General features: G+C 39.1%; 1 protein-coding gene across 1 annotated transcript in view; it reads left to right on the top strand.

The window, feature by feature from the left end:
- The window catches only part of IPO8 (importin 8), a gene marked incomplete at both ends in the record, with an annotated part of 41019 nt that continues 20428 nt past the window's right edge, over positions 1-20591 (top strand). Inside the window, 11 exons of the mRNA XM_079539711.1 lie at positions 1-84; positions 6234-6315; positions 8201-8357; positions 10487-10645; positions 11564-11720; positions 12758-12847; positions 13648-13742; positions 14306-14390; positions 17666-17800; positions 18522-18621; positions 20253-20329. Coding sequence (XP_079395837.1) covers positions 1-84; positions 6234-6315; positions 8201-8357; positions 10487-10645; positions 11564-11720; positions 12758-12847; positions 13648-13742; positions 14306-14390; positions 17666-17800; positions 18522-18621; positions 20253-20329 — 1221 coding nt within the window. The remainder of the gene's footprint in view (positions 85-6233; positions 6316-8200; positions 8358-10486; positions 10646-11563; positions 11721-12757; positions 12848-13647; positions 13743-14305; positions 14391-17665; positions 17801-18521; positions 18622-20252; positions 20330-20591) is intronic.

The following is a 20591-nucleotide window of genomic DNA, read 5'->3' as shown; positions in this document are numbered from 1 at the left end:
ATGGACCCCAACAGGATCATCCAGGCGCTGAAGGGCACCATCGACCCCAAGCTGCGCATCGCAGCCGAGAACGAGCTCAATCAGGTGAGGGGGGCGGACGCGGCCGGCGGGCGGCCAGCGGTAGGCCCGCCCCGCCCGGCCGCACCGCACGGGGTCGCCCGGCCCGGCCGGCAGGGGCGGGGGGTCGGGGCGCCCCCTCCTCCGCACTCCGGCCCTCCCCTGCGTCGCGCGGGCGGGGGGCGGCGGGGCGGCGGTTGGGGCCGCGGCTGCCGGACTGCGAGCGGGGGTCCTGCCAGCGTCCCGCCCGCGTCCCTCGCCCTGACGGACCCACTTAGCCCCGCTCAGCGGCGCTAAATTAAACTTTGGTTAGTTATGGCAACGTCCCGCGTTCGGTGCGACGGCGCCGTGCGTGGCGTCGGAGGGCTGGCCGCGGCTCTTCGCTCGGGCGTCAGCGGTGCTGCGAGCCGAGTGCTGCGGTACAACGCCCGATCCGGCCTATTAAAGAGCCCTGGGTCGCGGCCGTGCGGTAGATGCCACGCCGTGAGGGCGGGTTGTCAGGTTGCTGCTGTATCCTCGAGGCTGCCCTTCCGGCTCGGTTCGCTATTTGGGCAGCGGAAAGCTCCTTTCGAGCCGGGTACAGCTAATCCCTGCCGGCGAGGGCTCACAGCAAACGGATGGATTAAGTGCAGGGCACTAAGAATGCTTCTGGAGAGATGGATAACGTGCGGAACTTCTCTCCTGTTCGTTTGGCATGGTTACTTCAACAATGCCTGCACTGCCACTGCTGTCAGTGCTGCAGAGCTCAGGGAAAGTTAGAATGAGTTCTGAGATTGTGGCCTTTAACTTTTCAAATGGTGGGTAATGCAATTCTCACAAAATTCCTAGGTTCCAGTGTCAAGATTGTAAGTGCATTTGTCAAGAACAGGTTGAAGTACAAAATTTTATTTGAAACAGAATCACAGAATATCCTGAGTTGGAAGGGACCCACAAGGACAACTGAGCCCAACCTCTGGCTCCACACAACACCACTCAAAACCAAACCCTTTGCCTGGGAGTGGTGTCCAAATACCCCTTGACCTCCTGCACTCAGGGCCGTGCCCGCTGCCCTGTGCAACCTGTTCCATACCCACCACCCTGTGGTGCAGACCCTGTCTCTGACCCCCAGCTGCCCTCCCCTGACGCAGCTCCATGCTGTTCCCTGTCGCTGTCACACGGAGCAGAGCTCAGCGCTGCCCCTCCGCTCCCTGTGAGGAGCTGCAGCCGCCATCAGGCTTCCCCTCAGCTCCTCTGCTCTATGCTGAGCAAATCCAGGGCTCTCAGCTGCTCCTCACACACCTTGCCCTCCAGACTCTTATCCACCTTCATAGCCTCCCTGTGGACACTCATAATTTTATGTTCTTCCCGTGCTGCCGTGCCCCAAATCACACCCAGTGCTCGAAGTAAGGCACATAGTGCAGAGCAGGGCAGGATGGTGGCAATAGCATGCTGACAGATTTCTCTCTTCTGTTGTAAAGAAGTAACCTGGAAGTGAAGATGTGCCTATTGCTGTGCAGGCTTCCCATCATTAAACAAAGCATGATGTATGTGAGTGATAGAACACACTGATGCAGCACTGGGTCTGTTACAAACCTTTGAAACAAAAGTGTTCTTGAATAATTTGCTAACACAGGCCTTTGACATCTTGAAGCCTTTCAGTGCTTTTGAAGCAAGACTTCAAAGCTACATGTCAGACTTCCACACATGTAATGTCAGCGTTGACATGGTGCTGTGAGCTGCATGAGCTGGCATCCAGATGCTGCTCCAGCTTTTATCTTGCTCTACCAAAGAAACCAGTCGAGCAGCAGAACCAGAAATGCTCCATCATGGAACGATTGGAGTGGTAATACAGTGCTTGTTCTAAGAGAACGGGGGTCACCTTCACTTCTGTGCAACAGCTGTAGTGTTGCTGCTCCTGATAAGCACTAGAGGATACTGGGGTGAAACATCCCCTGTGTTGTCCTGTCTGTAGCATGCAGTGCTTTCAAGCTTGAATCCAGGCAGTGACTGGTGCTTCGTACAGACCTAGAACAACTCCAGCAATATTATTCCTCTTTGTATGCACTTGGTGCTTGTACTGACACAGAGTCCTTTAGCAACAACCTCACAGTGGCCCTACTCCATCATCTGCTTGCCATGTACAGTATGTGGGATGGAGTTAAAGTTGATGAAAACTTGTGAATCTGTAAGGAGTCGCAAGATGTCTGAAAATGTTTCTTTCTGTTTTTTAAGTTCTTGCATCTGAGTAAAGAGGGAGAAAAATCAGTGTTGTTGCTTTCTGCCTTCTGGATTATCATCTAATTGCTTTCGGAAATGGATTCAATACTCCATTTAAAGTTACTATTTCTTTTTCTTGCCCTTATTATCTTTATTGGAAAGCTGTTTGTCAACTCTTTTCCTCCAGCAGCTAGAGACAAATGTCAGTTTCCATCCTAAACTAATTTATGGTCCATTTAGATCAATCCATACCAATCTTACTTCTTAACTAGAATAGGCTTCTTCGTACCCACTTTGATGTATTGTTAGAGGCTGATCTCCACCAGCTTGTTTTCCTGGCCTCAAGCAGTATTTCCTTTGCATTATCATAAAACTGAATTTTTGAAATTTAATAGCAAGAGAGGACGGCTCTTTTCCGCATTTATCTTTGAAGTAATCTTTCTTGTGCAATCTGGTCATCTGCCTTTGCAGCATGTCAGAACATCTCATGTTCAATGCCATTAATACCTTGTTTTATATATCCTAAAGCTACAATTATCTTCTTCATGTTCAGCACTTACGTTATCTCACATCATATAATAAAGCAGGGTCCTGTTATCCTGTTCCTCACTAACGAGCCACAAGCTTTTAGGAGAAATTCCTGCTTTAATGTACTTCCATTACTTTGTCCTATTACTCCATTCCATTTTTGTTGCAGCAGTTCCAAAGATAATTCAGTTCTTTGTAGGCTATTTCTGATCGTTCTCTGCTACCTCTGAGTCATGAACGAACTTCATTTCCCTCAGTGACCTGTACACAAATATAAGTGTGGCAGTTGTCTAAAATGTGGTTCTTGATAAACTGGAGCAGGGATTGCCAGTCAGGTCAGTAATCTCCATCTTGTAACTGCTGTCATTTCCCCGTTAGCCTGTTGTTTCTCTTAAGTGTACACATTTCTCCATCTCCCTCCTTTTCTTTCATTTTTCCCTGTTTCTCTTCAGTTCTATTACACTGTGATTGGCCTGCGCTTCGGAATCTTGTTTGTCAGTCATGCTGTTTTCTTAGAACAGTTGATTTCCATACCAGAGAAAGATGCTCAGTTTCCACACACCCTCTTGTTCATAATGCCCTTCTATGATATCCGTGGTATTTATTATCCTTTCTAGGTCTGTCTCATGGACCTAATGGATTTTTGGTGGTTTCTGTTTTTTGATAGTTAAATACTGCTTTCGTGTACCAGTTCTTGGAATGCTGTGGAATATTATTGTCTGGATATGTGAGCACGCACAGTCACCTCCAACTTACTCCCTTTTGGATAGAATTACCAATACAGTTCTTAAACCTTCATCTTCACTGGCTCAACCTGCTGCAATACAATTCTTTGTGACAAAAGGACAGCACAAATGAAATTGCAGGAATACAAGTGCTTGTTTACATATTGAGGAGTTGCAGAATGTGACTTTGTCAGGAACTCAGAAGCAGTGCTGGGAGGAGAGAAAGAAATGTGAGAATGTCAGTTGGCTGCCATAGCGTGCAGAGATCTTAGGGCCATTGTGAACACAGCATTGAGCACCTCAGTTGAGGGAGGAATCTTGGATATTTGTAGTGAAGACTGATTTGATGAGGAAGTTGGCTTGCATGAAGTTCTGTGGGAAGCAGGGTCTGTTTGACACTGGATGAATTTGGTAGCAGAGGAAGGCATGTGGGGTAGGGGTTCTTATATGTGTGCATTTTCATCTCCCAAAATGATGCCTGTGCTTGTAGTCAAGGAAAGAAGGAAGTATCTTTTGAAGTTCTAGTTTGTTTTAACAACCTGTACATGACTGCCAGTATAAAAATGAGAGAAAATACTATTAGCAATGGCAAAAGTATGCCCAATGTGATGAATACTGATGGGGTTTCTAAGTAACGCATTTGAAATGCATCGCAAACAAAACTAGAACTCAGTAAACCAGATAGCTGAGCATTCAAATCAAATGTGTGGAAGCCTTAAAATAGTTTTTGCAAGCAGCTTATTGCATGGATATGCAAAGATGAGCATGTCTTCTACCTGTTCATCTTTGCAAATGAAGATGTAGTAGCTTGATTTTACAGCTGAAAGGACAAAAGGCCTTTTGGAAATGCCCTACTTGTGTGCAGAGGTGCAGGGAAAGGCGTGCTGTTCACTACTGTGCATCTTGCTGTTGTGGCCTGCCTGAGGTGTTCTGTGCTCACCCAGCAGAAGAGGAAACGGCCTCATCTCTTCCCTGTACTGAGCTCACACCTGACTGCTCTGCCTCTGCTCAAAGAACACCCGTGGATTCACCTGCTGTCTTCAATTGCCTCCTGTATGATTTCTAGAGCCTGGGAGGGAGTGGGTCTGTCCCAAGATCTCAGTGAGCACGACAACAGACCAGTGAGAATGTGCTGGTGTAGGAGAAATACTGCTGTGTGCAGCTTTTTGGAAGTCCTCTGTTCCAAATGTTGCAAGCAGCGCGTGGTTTTCCTGACTGAGTTTGCTGCAGCATCAGTGAGCAGTGTTTGAATTGGGTGTAAGAGGGGCTGGGCTGTTTTACCTCAGAGGTGGCCAGCGCTGGGCCCCACTGGGTGGTGGCTGCCAGACAACATAAGGCTGGTCTTGGGGCTACAGTGTGCCTGTTATGAAAGGTTTGGGAACTTGGGGTGCTTCAGCCAGGTGGCCCTGAAAGGTGGTGTTTCAGTGCGTTCATAGATATGTGGGGCTCCTGGCCTGCATGGTACTGCTTTTTCTTTACCCTGAGTGTTGCTTATGGATAATTAAAGTGTGCAGGGATGGGAGAGTATGGTTTGCCTTTGCTGCTTTTATCTGAGATCTTGGGCTGCTCTGCAAACATCAAATGAGTCTCTGAACTCAGAATGGGTTAAAACTGTGCTGTCATTACCATGAGAGTAATGAGGGTCAGAAAGTTAGGAGATGTTGCAAAATTGTTGAAAGACAGAGTTGTGCTGCTGCTGTTACTCTTAAGTATCATGAAAGCTGTGTAATTTTACCTCATTATGGAAATGTTCGATCAAGGAATCGGGGACATGAATTGCAGAACACATCCCTTTGTGTCACAGCTTTTGAATGAGGCTAAGTCTGTGGGAGGAGGTAGCAAACGTGTACTTAAAGCCCAGCTCTGGAAGTAACCACAGGACTGCCAGACATACTCTGGCAATACAAGGTGAAACAAAGAGAGCTTCTGTCATCTAGCCCCCAAGAAGTGTCACTCTGAACATCAAACACATAGTGATTTGATCATCCAAGTGATGAAAGATCTGACCTACTGTTAACTACTGATGTTTCCAAGGCTTAGCACTAGCTGCACCATGCTGAGTCAACAGTTCTTCACATCGAAGGACCCCTGGTGAATGGCAGCAGTATAATGCTATCAGGTTTTCACATCTTTTAAACCTAGCATGCTTTGCTCAGAAGTTCAGTGAGCATTGTTTTCTCTTTGAAATTCTTCAGCTGCATGGCTGATGTAGCGTTCGCTAAGTTCCCAGGAAAGCTGTGGGGTTTGAAATATTATCTGTCTGCGCTTGGTTTTAATTAAAAATGATAATTCCCTTTTTTTTTTTTTTTTTTTAACCCAGTTTTTATTTTTCTCTTATGGTGCACTATACATCTAGTCCATTAAAATATTGCTGAAAAATACGTGGCTTGTTTGACTTATGAGGCTAAGTTAAATAATTCAAGGACAGATCTGTACTGAGTCTCATTATACATCTCAGAATTATTTAAATATTCATTATCACAAGTCTCAGTTAGAGAGCCAAGTCACATTACTTATTCCTCTGCTGTGTTGCTATACGCTCAGCTTTTACAAGTAATCATTTAGAATGCTGCTGATTTGGGTAAATCCATGTGCTGAAACCTTTCACACTTCATCAGGAAAGTCAAAGAACTCCACAAAATCCCTGCCTCTATTTCTTATTCAGCTTATGGTAATACAGTCTTCTTTAAACAATGATTTGCTAACTGTGTTTTATATATATTTCAGTCCTATAAAATCATCAATTTTGCTCCAAGTCTACTGCAAATCATAGTATCAGATCAAGTTGAGTTTCCAGTGCGTCAAGCAGGTAAGATGAAATCCTTGTTTCATTTTCCTTCAGTAAAAATTTGGTCTGTTAGTAATTTCAGCAGAATATTGAGCTGCTGGAATGTAAGCAAGTTCATGTTTGCTCTGAACATGGAAATGGAAAGGGTAGAAACTTCTCTATCTGTGCTGCTTTTTTTCTTACATCCCTGTGTTTATAGTGATCCCTACTGGATTACTGCAAAAATGATATAAAACCAGAATGATTTCTGCTTGTACTGAAGATATTCAAGCAAAAATATATATATATATAAAAATAAAAATAAAAAGAAAAATAAAAAGTGGATCTCATTTGAGTAATTTTCCTCTATTAGAGTCCTTTTTCCTGAAAAAGTGAAATTGACTGAAAGATGAGAACATAGTTTGCAATCAAGGGTAGCCTCGTAGGCTTATTCAATATGTATGGTGTTTGCTCACAAAAGTGAAGGAAGGTCACATTATGGTAAATTACACATCTGTAGTCTGAGCATGTCTAGAAAGATTGCCTCACTGTGTGTGTGTGTGTGATCAGGTACAGCAGTGCAGCTGACTGCAGGTGTACATTTGTGTAAGATCAGATTCCCAATCCTCAGAATCTACTTTGATTAACGTTACGCAGTATTTTTTACAGATTAACAAAACATTCAACTTTTTCAAGAAATTGATGAGCCCTGTTTCGTTCTCAGCTCTCTTTCTATCCTATGGAGCAGCATTTCCCATTGAACCACTGTTGGTTGTATTTTTTTTTTCCTATACAGATCCTATTAATCCCCTGAGTGCATTGAGGCATGCTGATATTTGCTGTTTGTCATGCTGGCGTGTATATTTTCAAAGACAATCCAACTTTGAATGGCATTTTTAAACCATCCTGTGGTAAAGTCTGTTGGTTAATCTGGACTCCATAAGGTCATTTTCATAAATTAATCCTTCATTTGGGAAAAAATACCATTTTTTTTAACCTTTGTTGGTTTTTTTGTTTGTTTGTTTTGTTATTTAGAGAATGGAGGTATAAAATAGAAAAACACATTTAAATTAAATCTGTATATCACCAGATTTCCCTAAGTTTTTGTAAACAGCCAAGAATCTGTGTAACATTAAGACCTATGGACAAAGTCAATTCAAGTCTTTGATCTTTCTGGATCTGTTTTTTTTTTTTTTTTTCCTGAATATTCAGGCATTTAATAGTCAAAGAACATTTTATCCTCTTCTTCCTATATAATATTTTACAAACTGCATGTTTTCATAGTTGGTAATTTGTCATGACAAAAAAAGTTGGGCACAAGAATGTCTTTTTTGTACTTTAAAACCCTAGTCAATAATCAGCCAAAGTTGTAAAGGGATAAGAGTTTATTAAGAATGTTGCTTTAATGTCTTACAGTGTATTTTGTACGTTCTCTAAAGAATGCCTACAGGCATTTCAATACTGAGGCATAAATGCTGCTTATTTTCAATAGAAGATTAACTTTATTTTGCATGGTTTTTCACATGAGACAGGCAGAACAATTCTGAGGGATTATGGGAAATCCTAGCAGTGAGATAAAGCTTAGGGAATTCACAACAAACATTTCTATCTGAATAGAAGGTAGCCATGTGCCAGTTTCATACTGGGCATTTCCCCAAGCAGAGTGTCCTCTCTGTGTGTACAATGATTTGTTTACATGAGCTTTCCAAAGCTTCCCTAACAGAGCTTGATGAGTAATTTCAGATGTGAGTAAAAATGTTCTCAACTGTTTTTAGTTCTTGCAATTGTTACAAACCCTTGCAGAGGTTTTCAGTTGTCTCTCCTGTTCTTTGTTCTGCTTTTCAACTCTACTACACATTGAGCACAGCAATGTAGAGATGCTTTAGAATTAAATCTGAACTATAATTTCCACATCTCTTACACGTAGCTGCCATCTACCTGAAGAACATGGTGACGCAGTACTGGCCAGACCGTGAACCACCTCCTGGAGAAGCAGTATTTCCTTTCAACATTCATGAGAACGATCGGCAGCAGATTCGTGATAACATTGTAGAAGGAATAATTCGCTCTCCTGACTTAGTGAGGTATTCTTCTGTTTTGTAGGGGGTGTTTTTATTGCTCAGGTTTTCAGACCTACCAGTCTAGATGTGAAAATCTCAATCTCTTGGGAAATAAAGTCAGTGCTTCTTTTGAAAATATAGTAATAATGATCAATTTTAGTGTATTCATGTGCATTTGTTTTTTTCAGAAATGTGTTAACTTGGCTAAGAGCACTGTGATTTATTCCCTTATGGTGTAGTTGGAAGTGTCTTGTAATGGCAGCTGATTCAGGGCAGACAGTGATACAGAATTACCCATCCAAAAATTACAGCTCAAAATCCATTTGTTTTTCTAGTAACTCTTACCTCAGTTACTTTCCCATTTTTTTAAATGCAATCCTAGCATTTAAATGTATATTGACATTCTTGATTGTAAGATGTTAAAAGAATAAGGAAATGCTGTTCTATCTTTACTGGAAGAATAGTTAAGATTCACAGATTTGCCGCAATATGTGATTGTTTGTGATGTTAATTAGAGTGAGGCTTGTAAGAAGGGCTGTGATGTGCATCTTTGAAAAACAGACGAACATCTTCCTGGCTTTTCCTCTTCCTCTCCATTAACTCTGTTCCCAAAGATGTATTCTTTGTCAGTAGTTGTATCAGGAAGAGGAATGATGGACTATGGATTAAAATTAGGATTAGGGAAAACACTTTGATTAAGAAACATGATGAAATAGAGGAATGTGTTAGGATGCTGTGGTATTGCTGTCACTGGAGATCTTTATGAGTACATTAGACAAACATCTGACAGGAGTTGTGTAGGGTATAAATGGTCCTGCACTAAGACATTGTTTGCAGTTCAGCTTTCTGAAGCCTCTGACTTTAATGTTTAGAACCCCCACCAAAAGAACCCCTTGTCAAGGATGTCTACAGTGTAAGGAATCTTGTGTTGTTTCTGTAATAGTGTAGTAAGGGCATGTTGCTTACTGTGTCATCTCATCATAATTACTAAGGCTGAGTTTATACTAAAGAACACAAAATAATGGAAATATGAGAAGTTTTTTGCAAACTAGTTCAGGCATCTTTTCATAATGTGGGATTCCAAATATTCTGACATAACAATGACCATCTATACCTAAAAGAACAGTTGAAACTGACCCCTAGAAAATTCACCTGGAATAGGGTGTTTCTAAATACTAAGAACTTCAGATTTGTCAGAGAATAGAAATGGCAAAGAAACATTATTGGGACTAGTCTGATGTTGTGATATCAGTATTTTTCGTTGTTTGCTCATGAGAGCAAGGGAGGAGAACAAATCAAATCAACAACAGGGACAAACTCCAAGGGCTTGAGGAGGAAGGCAAGTTTGCACAAAGCTCAAAATTTGAGAGGCTTGAGAGCCTCTGATTGAATTACTTGGTGTTTTTGGCTCCATATCTTAGACTGCAAGGAAAGATAAAGATAAAAGAAACTATTTACTACAGACTTTTATTCCTTAGCAGAGCCAAGAGCATGTGCAGCTTCTTATGTAGTGCCTCTAAAACTCTGTAGTCACAGTATACCTCACTTCAGGCAGTTAACAGTTCTGTCTTGCCACAAAGTGGCTTCAAAGAGTTTATGGAGGGAGAGGAACAATACAACATTTTACCTCACTCACTCTGCCATATGCTTCAGAAGTTGTGAAGTGCTGTTCTGGAAGATCCCAGGAAAATCATAATTTGATGAGGAACCTCTGGCTTGGTTTATAACACAAATCAGTTTTGTTTAATTAAAAACATACAAATTTGTGTTCTCGTGGCTGATTTCAACCTTGTAAGTATGTAAAAGTATAACCATTCGTTTTCAAAATACAAGGCTGGCTAATTTTGTGCAATTAATTGTTTTCAGATATTTCCTGGTGATTGTGGAGAGTGAGGAGGAGCAGAGAAAAGTGGTTGAACTATTCTGAAATTAGTTCCTTCCTTAAAGTTAATCCTCTGGGACTTTTTTTTTGGTTTTTTTTTTCCCATGTCCCATAACTTTCAGTGTTATCAAAACGTGTAATGCTTTAATGCTTACGGTGCAATATTTACGTTGTAGCCACTAAGCCAAGATTTGGGATCTGTGCTTTAATATTAAACACCGTGCTTTAATAACTTATCTGCTACTGTGTTTCTCTTTCCCTCCTGCCACAGAGCCCAGCTGACAATGTGCCTGCGTGCTATCATTAAGCATGACTTTCCTGGCCATTGGACAGCGGTCGTTGACAAGATAGGCTACTACTTGCAGTCTCAAAACAGTGGCAGCTGGCTTGGGAGCCTTCTGTGCCTGTATCAGCTGGTGAAGACTTATGAGTAAGTTGATGTCCATCAGTAGACAAGGGCACAGTACTTTGGTTTCTCATCTGATTACCAAGAATGACATTCATAAAAGCACTGGCAGCTCTACATGGAATTCTGATAGAGAATGAGATTTAGTAATTGACATATGCGTTCTTTCCTGCAAATAAATGAAAGCTTCATCATCTTTATATCATCAGTGAGTTGTAAGCAGAGATTCCAGCAGTAAATAACCTGTATGACTTTAGTGTTGTTTTTTTTTTTTTTTTCTTGAGGCTTTGTCATTTTGATCTGATTTACCCTAGCTTATAACTTAAATGCTTGTAACTTCTTTTGTTTGAAGATTCCCCAAATGCAGGAAATACAAATAGAAATAACTTTCTACTTTTGTGTTATAATACAGTATTGCCTGTCACATAGTTCCTATTGCATGGTGTTAACTGTACTATCCTTCTGATAGTCTAAATCTGGAAAGCATAAATTAGCAGCAGTGCAGTGAGCTCTCTCATTTAGGAAAAAAAATATCTGGTGCTTGGAACATATGTGTAAATCGCACAGAAGAAATGTAAGTGGAGAATGGTGATTCACTACTATTTGTTCAGCCACCTAGCTTGGGTTTGCATTGATATGAATGACAGAGAAAGCCAAGTCCCTGTTGCTGTGAGCTTCTAGCTCAGTAGTAAAGAGCATTTGTATAAGATAACAATAAGATTTGTGTTTTTTTTTTTTTATTTCTCTATTTAGAGATTTCTGTATGTTAGAGATTTAGCATGATTTATTTGAATTATGAGACGGGGGCTGGAGGAGGGAGAGTCAATCAGTGAATGCTGGATTTTAGTTGCTTTAAGGTACAGTAATTAAATTATTGGTGAATAGAAGTATGAGAGTCTCCAGTGTGTAAATCCTTGACCAACATTTTTGTTTCCTTTGCAGATACAAGAAAGCAGAGGAGCGAGATCCTCTGATAGCAGCAATGCAGATATTTTTGCCTCGTATTCAGCAGCAAATGATCCAGCTTCTGCCTGATAATTCCCATTACTCTGTGCTTCTTCAGAAACAAATTTTAAAAATCTTTTATGCTCTTGTTCAGGTTGGTGTCTGTGTACAGAAAAACAGAACTTCTACATTGCTGAGTACAACAATCCCCTTCAGTGCACTCATGGGTGTCTTTGAGTAAAAGTACCAATTTGGATGGGAAAAGTAATGTTCAGTAAATACCTTTTATAAAGATGTGATTTTTATAGATTTGTCCACTTAAAAACTGATCACATAATCCCCAGTGTTACAGTTTTAATGAATCTCAGTATTTCTGCACATCCTGTCTATTAGCTTGCTGGAGAAGTGTTTCTATATTTATAAAGTTGAACATAATCTGATATAAACAATGAGTATCTAGAATCTGCTGCTTAGCCTCTGCAAATGGCAGTAGTACATACTGCATTATAATTGCCAACAGTGCACTTCATTGGGTGGCGTTCCTCTCATTATTTTCTAAAGATTTGGGAGAAATTATTTGTTGAGACACATGCATTTTCAGAGGTGTGTTTGGCTGTTACAAGGGTGAGTTTGGTGAAGAAGTGCTTCTAAAGAATGAGAAAGAGAACAAGATCCTACATCAGGTGCAGCCTGAGAGGCCTTGCTGAAGGTTTAAAAAAAAAGCTGAAATTATTTATTATTAGATGGAAGGGTTCTTAAAAAGTTCCAAAGGTCCTATTTCATTTTGAAAACCCTTTCCTGAATATTGTCACTACTTTGGACTTCGTAGAGAAGTAAAATTTATTAGATAGTAGCTAGGTAGTAATGAGAAGTACATTTCTCTTAATAAAATGCTTTTAGTTTCCCTAAGAGGAAGAGGCAAAAAGAATTAGCAAGTACTCAACGCAAGGAACTTTTCTTAAATAGAATCTATGTCAGAAGTTACTCTGCAAATTGTACCAAGAATGATAGAGTTGGAGTAGTATTGATATCTAAACTAATTTAAGTTCGCTTAGAACCTCATCCTCCTAGAAATGTAGCTACTGTTGAAATTGCTCCTACTCACTTCAGAGAAAAAAAAATTAGTGTTTCATGAAGGTGTTTATTTTTATTTTTATTTTTATATTTTTTTTATTTTTATTTTTATTTCAGTATGCATTGCCACTCCAGTTGGTGAATAACCAGACTATGACTCAGTGGATGGAGATCTTCCGTACCATCATTGACAGGAATGTACCTCCTGTAAGGTTTAGTATTGTCAAAACCTCTTACACTTGTGTGTTGTCAATTGAGGAACAGTCACTGTAAAAGTTTTGTAAGTGTGGTCATTCTGTCAGTTTGTTTTGTTTTTTAAGATGTCATTTGTTTGAGGTTCTTATCTTTAAAATAAGTGTTCTACAAATGCAGGAGAATCGTGTAAGCTACCAGATTTACATTGTCTGAGATAGTGATAATATGAAAACTCCAGTCTATGATATTTTGGAAGCTTTCAATTATTTTAGCCTTTTTCTCTAAAGAAGCAAGAGATCATTGAAAAACCACTGTTTGTCTCTGTTTCACTCTTTATTTCATCAAACCTCCACATCTCTAGAAGAAGAGTGAAGCAAATAATTAAATGCATGAGCATGCATGTATGTACAGCAATAACTGTCTTTCCCTTGGTTTTGAAAATTTATGTAACAGCATTATTTCTAACAGCTTTTGCATTACATATGGTTTGGGTGTATGAATTTGGAGGAGTAGTGTTTTGCTTAATTTTTAAGCAAAAGTGGACACTGCTGTGTGTTATTCAAGTCTATCTCAGAGTTTCAGTTTTTTAAACGTGTGTCATTTTGAACATTTGAGTACAGGTACTGTACAGGTATTTCATATACACATTTATATTAGCTAATTAAAATAGTGTAGAGTTCCTGAACTGTTAACAGCCGAAATTTTAGTCAGTGCTGTGAATTTGTATTAGCATACTCAGTGAGGAGTGTTTAAAAAGTAATTTATCTCAACAACACACAAAACTAATTCAAAATTCTTGTGCTTATTTATAGGAGACTTTACAAATCGATGAAGATGACAGACCAGAGCTGGTGTGGTGGAAATGCAAGAAATGGGCATTACATATCGTAGCTCGTCTTTTTGAACGGTAGTAGACTGACAAGCTGATTGAAAACTAAATTAGGGTTACAAATCTTTGATGTTCCTTGGGTGCAGTTAGACAAGGCAGTTGACTTGGTTTAACAGCTCGTAGTCACCAAAGAAAATCCCACAGCTGTCCTCTTCCTTGCACTGGCACAGCTAATGGCTTGAGCTCTCAGTGAGATGATTTGTCTCTCTAACCTGGCAAGAAACTAGCAAGGAAAAGTATTTTTATCTTTATTTATTCATCTATAACTGCTTGTATTCTTAAATACAAAGGCAGGGAAAGATTTGAAAAGAAATCCAACAAGGTAGAAGTTACAGAGCTTATGACAACAGTGGAGCTGTATTTACTTGACTATAACATTGCACTGGATGAGGTTCTAAGAAAAGAAAAGGGAAGTGAGGCATCATGTAGGAAATAATGGCGTAGTAGAATATCTGCGGAAACAATTTGTTGGGGATGGAAGGGTACTCAGGGTCATTTGTGTTATAGAAAACACTGTATTTTCGTGACACAGAAGGCTCTTTGCAATGAAAGTGAATATTTGTCTTCTCTTTGTTTTAAAGGTATGGAAGTCCAGGAAATGTAACTAAAGAATACTTTGAATTCTCAGAGTTTTTTCTAAAAACATATGCTGTGGGCATACAACAAGTAAGTATAGTTAGTTTGTTTCTAAATTCAGTCTTTTTAGCTGAATAAAGATCATTTTCCAATAGTGTGCTCAGATCTTGAAGTTCATAAAGCAAAACTGAATGGAATCAGATTCATTTTTCATTATAGTTACATAATCAACGAATATACAGATGTTATAATTATGAAATAAAGAAGAGAGTTTGGCTAAATAGGTTAGTATACCAAAAAGAGAATAGAGTGCTTACTCTTATCCTGGGCTTGCTGTAAAACTCCAAAGGAGGAATCTCCAGAAAGAGATCCTTCCCTACTCATAGTCAGTTCTTAAATGGGTCCAGGAGAGATGGAGCCAAGCTCCGTCCCTTCCAGCAGCACAGGTGAATTGCCTTCACCTGTGCTCCCAGGGGTGACTCATTGCTCGCCTCAGGTTATCAATCAGAGGTTCAGGCCATGATTCATCAGTTCCCATGCAGTAGTGATTGAGAAATTCTTTAGAAATCTTAGTCCCATAATTAACTGAGGTATAGCACACAAATGTTCAGCTATTTGGAAAAACTGTGCAGGAAAACTTTGAGAAAATCAACTGCATATCAGTGTTACCAGCACGCATAAATAACAGAAAAAAACAATGATTTCTCATAGAGGGATGTGTTATCAGGCCACTCCTTAATAAGTGATTTTGCTGCTGACAACTTAGGAACACTGGATTCTGTCCTGTTTTACGTCAGGAGGATACAATCAAATTAGAAAGTGCATGGAGAATAGCAATATTTTTACCTGGTTAGCATATTTTGTGAAAATAGAGCATATGTTCGCAGTTGGCAAGTAAGTTGTTTTTGTTGGGGAATGCTAATTATGTGTGCATAACATGGTATTGTGGAGAGGGTTTAGTTTTGATAAAGCAGCGCAGAAGAGAGACACTGCCTGTAAATGTTTTCTGTGCTTTTGTGCCAGCTTACCTGTGGTCCTCTGGGAATGGATCTTCCTAGGGTCTCCCTAGTTTGAGGAAGTAACTGTAGCAATTGGGTGCCTGGAAATCCGTGGAGTGGTGGTTTGCAAGCTCAGATGTTTGTGGACCAGCTCCTTTTGTTTCCCATTCAGCTTGCTACATTCTGTAGCAAGTAGAGTGGTACGTAGTTCCCAGGCTTTGTGCTCGACTAAAGCTCTTGAGCATCCAGGCAGGCTTTTGGGTTACTTGTTCCAAAGAAACTCTTGAGAGCAGTTTACTCTCCTGCTGGTGATTCTGGGCTCTTGATTTTTAAGTAGCACCTGTTTGGATAATTTGTATTTGCAGGGATGTGGCTTCTCAGCAGACTGCCGGACGAAACATCCCTGACAGGGCATCAGCAGGCTTCTCAGGGCTCAGACTTCCAGCATCTTATTCAGAGTGCCAGGCTGTTGTCATTTCATTAGAATGGAATAGAACAGAAAGTTCAGTTGGAAGGCACCTACAGAGACCACGTCCAACTGCCTGACAACTTCAGGGCCAATCAGAAGTTAGAGGTGTTACTGAGGGCATTATCCAAAGGTTTTTTTGAACACTAACAGGCCTCTCAGCAAACTTCCTCATTATCCTGTCTCCAAATCATTGATAAAAGTTTTAAACAGGACTGGTCCTAGACTTATGCCCTGGAGAACATTGCTAGTGATCCATTTTCAGTACAACTCTGAGCTCTGCTTTTGAGCCAGTTCATCACCTGGTGTAGTGTGAAGCTGTTTATTTCACAATTGGGCAATTTATCCATAAGGATGACATGAGGGATGGTCAGTGAGGCTGCACTAAAATTCAGAAATATTAAATGCACTGCCTTCCTTTTATCCACCAAGCTTAGGACCTTATTATAGAATGAGATCAAATTAGTAAGGCAAGATTCATGAACCCACATTGACCATGCCTAATAATTAAGTCACCTTCAGACTATTTCAAAATAACAAGATTGTCTGCAAAAACAATTACTTTTCTCCATCCAGTTATAGAAAACAAAACAATTTATCCATTGGTGTATCAATTCTGTGTAAATATGTGAATGATAAGAACTAAAGGATGGTTGTAGTGAGACTGCTAAGCATCAAATAAAAAGGAAGGAGAAACAGTCAAATATGAATTCTAATTTCTTTGCAATAATTCATTCCCGAGTAGAGAAAGAGGCTTTCATGGGCAGTGGTCATTTACAATACTTAAAATTAATGTCTTTTAAAAGACCGGGATATGAAGCAGGGGGAGAGCAGTTTAACTCGAAAAATAAATGCTCTTGGATGACCTGCATGTTTCTTTCACTTCTCACTCAGATGCTGATTTGTCACGTTTCACGGCAGAGTTAGTCAGAATGCTATTGTGAATATTACATTACTAAGCCTTTGTTACATATTTTTCAGTTAACTGCTGAGACTGTGTTAGAGTCTGTGTGAGATATTGCCAATCTTTGCTCAAGGAGTGTATTGTAAAAAAGAATAAGATCAGACTTAGTACCCCTAAGGGAAGGAGTTACGTTCAAAATAAGATTTACTATAGTGTTGTAAAGAATTATTAAGTAGAGTTTTTCTTCTGAAAACACAATTCAGTACTTTTGTTACGCTTTGTCCTTGATTTTTATTGTTGCTTGTCTGTGTGGCAGTTCTTTATGTTTACTAACACTCAGTAGTTCCTTTGCTATTAATGTTGAATAGTGGCTTTGTACTGTAGGTCGTTCTTAGAAGAGCAAGCCTTTCTAATAAGCATTGTGTTACAGTTTGTGATAGCGTGCTATGTGACACTATCTGATACTGACAACAACCAACTGAAGTTTTTTTTCATCACCTGATTCACAGATTTAGATGTTGACCCAATTTCCTTTTTTAGTTTAGTATTTCTATTATTACTGCTCTTCTTCCAAAGTCATTTGGCTTCTTTAGGGGATTGTCTGTTCAAAATGAACACAAACTCCATTAACAGATTTAGATGCCAACTGGCTTGAAAATATCGCTGTACCTTTTCAGTATCTGTTCCAAATTTGTCTGAGGCCTGTGTAAACTGTGAGTCTGTGAATTCTGATGCTTGCTTTTGGTTTACAATCACAGGTGATCATGTGATGGATCTAATAGTCAAGGTAAATGTACCTAAATGCTTGCAAGTTTAGGTTCTTAACGTTTCAGTGATCTCTAAACTTTTGGATCGAAGACACTGCGGTGGTTACTGACACTAGAACTTTTGTAACTATTTCTGTGCTGAAATTCACTGAAAAGCTGTCCTGCATGTCCATGTATGAGAGCTAATTTTCCACCTTCATTTGAAAAATACCTATTCTTTATTTCTTTAGGTTCTGTTAAGAATCTTAGACCAATACAGACAAAAGGACTATGTTGCACCACGTGTTCTTCAGCAAACGTTAAATTACCTGAACCAAGGGGTCATTCACTCTGTAACGTGGAAGGAAATGAAGCCACACATACAGGTCAGTAGATAAAACCCAGGCAGAGATAGTGCATGTCATCAGAATGATAAAAGAAGCAGTTTCCTGTAGTTTCATGAATCTTTCATGCAGTATCAACATGGCAAAAAAAAAAAAAAAAAAAAAAAAAAAAGCATTCCCACACTGCAGTTCTTTTTTACAATATCATGACTAACTTTTATTGCAGATATTATCAATGCGATTAAGGATTCTGTTCCATTAATTCCTTATTTTGCTGAAGTCTGACATAAAGTTCTGGCTTTTATTAGTTGCTAGTGTGAAGAAATTACTATAGATTTGGAAATTATAATTGATTGCAGTGCAAAGACGGTCACCAAAGATACCATAAACTATGAGGAACTGAAGTGTTTTAAGGATATATTTTATATGTAGATGTAAGAACAAAGGAAAAGTGATTTTCATATCTCTTTTCTCCACATTATAAGCTAGTTAATATAAGTTTGTTAATCCCATGAATGTTATGGAGGAGGATGTTGAAGCCTGTTCTCATGTTAAGTGTTGTATCTGTGAGAGCCTTCTGCAGAATGCAATGTTCTGTTGCTTACAGATTAGATACTGAAGTGTATTTTGTGTGTGGTGGTGACTGTTATAAAGTTAGATTATGTAATTATTGCTGTCTGTATCTGTTGCAAACGGAAAAGAGAATCAGTACTGGAATTTGGTTTCCTATGTGCTTACACGCATTTGACTTCTCTAATATTAGAGTATAACAGAAGAAGTGATATTCTCCCTGATGTGCTACAAAGACGAAGATGAAGAGCTGTGGCAAGAAGATCCATATGAATATATCCGCATGAAATTTGGTAACAGCCTGCAGTTAAAATTTACTTTTGGTTTTCATTACATTTGTATACCGTAGTCCCAAACGTAGTGTGGCAACCATAATGTCTTTGTGCTGCTGAGTGTCTTGAAGAATAGGAAGAAGAGAATTTGTTTCCTAAATCTCACCAATCTGTAATTAAAAGGCAAATCGAGTGAGTTTTGGACATTTGGCTACTGCTCGTAAACTAATTCTCTAAAAATTGTTTTCTACTACAGATGTGCTCAGTGCAGCTAGTAAGACTGGCTTGCTTTCCTTAGAATGCCAGTTTTAGAATCCTGAATTGGAAGCATGACAGCTGTCTGCAAGCTCTTGCAGCTCACACTTTGACCAGAAGAGGCCTGACTTGCTCTTTCTCTATTGAATATTGCTCTTGTTTTTGGTATCTTTTACCAACTGTTATTACTAAGTTGTAAAACAATTAGATGTATATATATTTTTCAAAAGTCACACAGAAAAAATCTTGGGAACTACACATCGGACTAATTTGTAATTAGTCATGTTAAAAGGGTCATAGCATCGAAAAAGTGAAGGGTACTTAAAAATATAGCAAGTTTATCCTGCTATAAAATTCCAGTATGCCAGGCACCACAGAGACATGTAGCATTTGGAAATTGTTAATTAATTGCATTTTGGTTAGCATATCAAAAAACAGAGTGTAAAAAGTCCTGGAATACTTAAAAAACAAACAGACAACCCTCTAATCTTGGAAAGTTATAGAAAACAATTAATCATCATAGTGTTGATGACAGGGATACAAATGTGTAGCTGATTTTTTGGTATCTAAATTCTGTTATTTTTGTGTAAGCAGTGAGCCCTATTTTTATTTGGAGCTGAGAGTTAAATACAGATTTGAACTGTATTATGGAAGCATAAATGCACACTTACTTGAAATTTAGTGAAAAGTATTTAGATTTGCAACAGGAATGGTAGTATTTCTGAATCTTGATTTATCTTCGAGATCTCAGGAAAAGTTAATGTGTAATTTTAAACACATTTTAAGGTTATTTTCTAGATCCTTTTATTTAATGCAATCTATGTTGGAATGTTTGGATTAGAACACGTTTGGCAGCACAGATTGTTTTTCAATATATAAATTATATTTTTAGTACGATTAAAAGAGGTTTACTTGTAATGAAAGAAGCTGAAAAGCTTCATCTTTCAGCAAATTTAAACGACACCAGATCCGAGGATTTTTTTACATTCAGAGTTTCCCATGAGGTTTCAATAAAATCAAGCCAAAATTGTGTACATATGTTATACAGATTGCTCTGGAATGCGTTGGTGTTCTTATAGTGGTTTTAATTAAAAAAAAAAAAAAAAAAAAAAAAAAGGAGAGCAACAACCAGCAAATATAAAACAATTTTTCATCCATTAAATACATGATCTCAAAAGAACTAACGAGTAAATCATTCGGTCTTGATAAAGGGAGTGATGAGTGGTCAGTAGATTAGTAAGTCAAGAAGTAAATACTTTTGTGGGTGATGTGAGCTTGAGTCTGACTGTTCAAATGTTAATTGAAGACAGTCGTGTCCAACAAGCTTAAGTTGGTTTATCAGCATTCTATGGTGTTATAATCAGAAAGTGAGTTTATTAATTTATCTTTAATGTTAGATGTATTTGAGGATTATGCATCCACAACAACAGCAGCACAGAATCTCCTTTATACAGCAGCAAAGAAGAGAAAAGAGGTATGGAACTTTTTTTTTTTTCTAATTTTTGCTTGAACTTTCTTTAAAAATGTTATTTTCCCTTACATTTGAAGATGTTACAGAAAGCGTCTCAAAATAATTTACTTGCTAATATGTGGCCAAACTCATTCCTGGCTGAATGCCATCAATTTGGGGAAAATTAAAATATAAGTGTAAGTAAAGTATGTAAGTATAAATAAATAAGTGGTTTCCTCTTACAGCTCTGAAATTAACATGCCCGATAAAACAAATTGGAGTAGAT

Source organism: Tetrao urogallus, assembly GCF_951394365.1.
Source record: "Tetrao urogallus genome assembly, chromosome: 1".
NCBI lineage: Eukaryota > Metazoa > Chordata > Aves > Galliformes > Phasianidae > Tetrao > Tetrao urogallus.
This window is presented reverse-complemented; position numbering and strand designations above follow the sequence as displayed.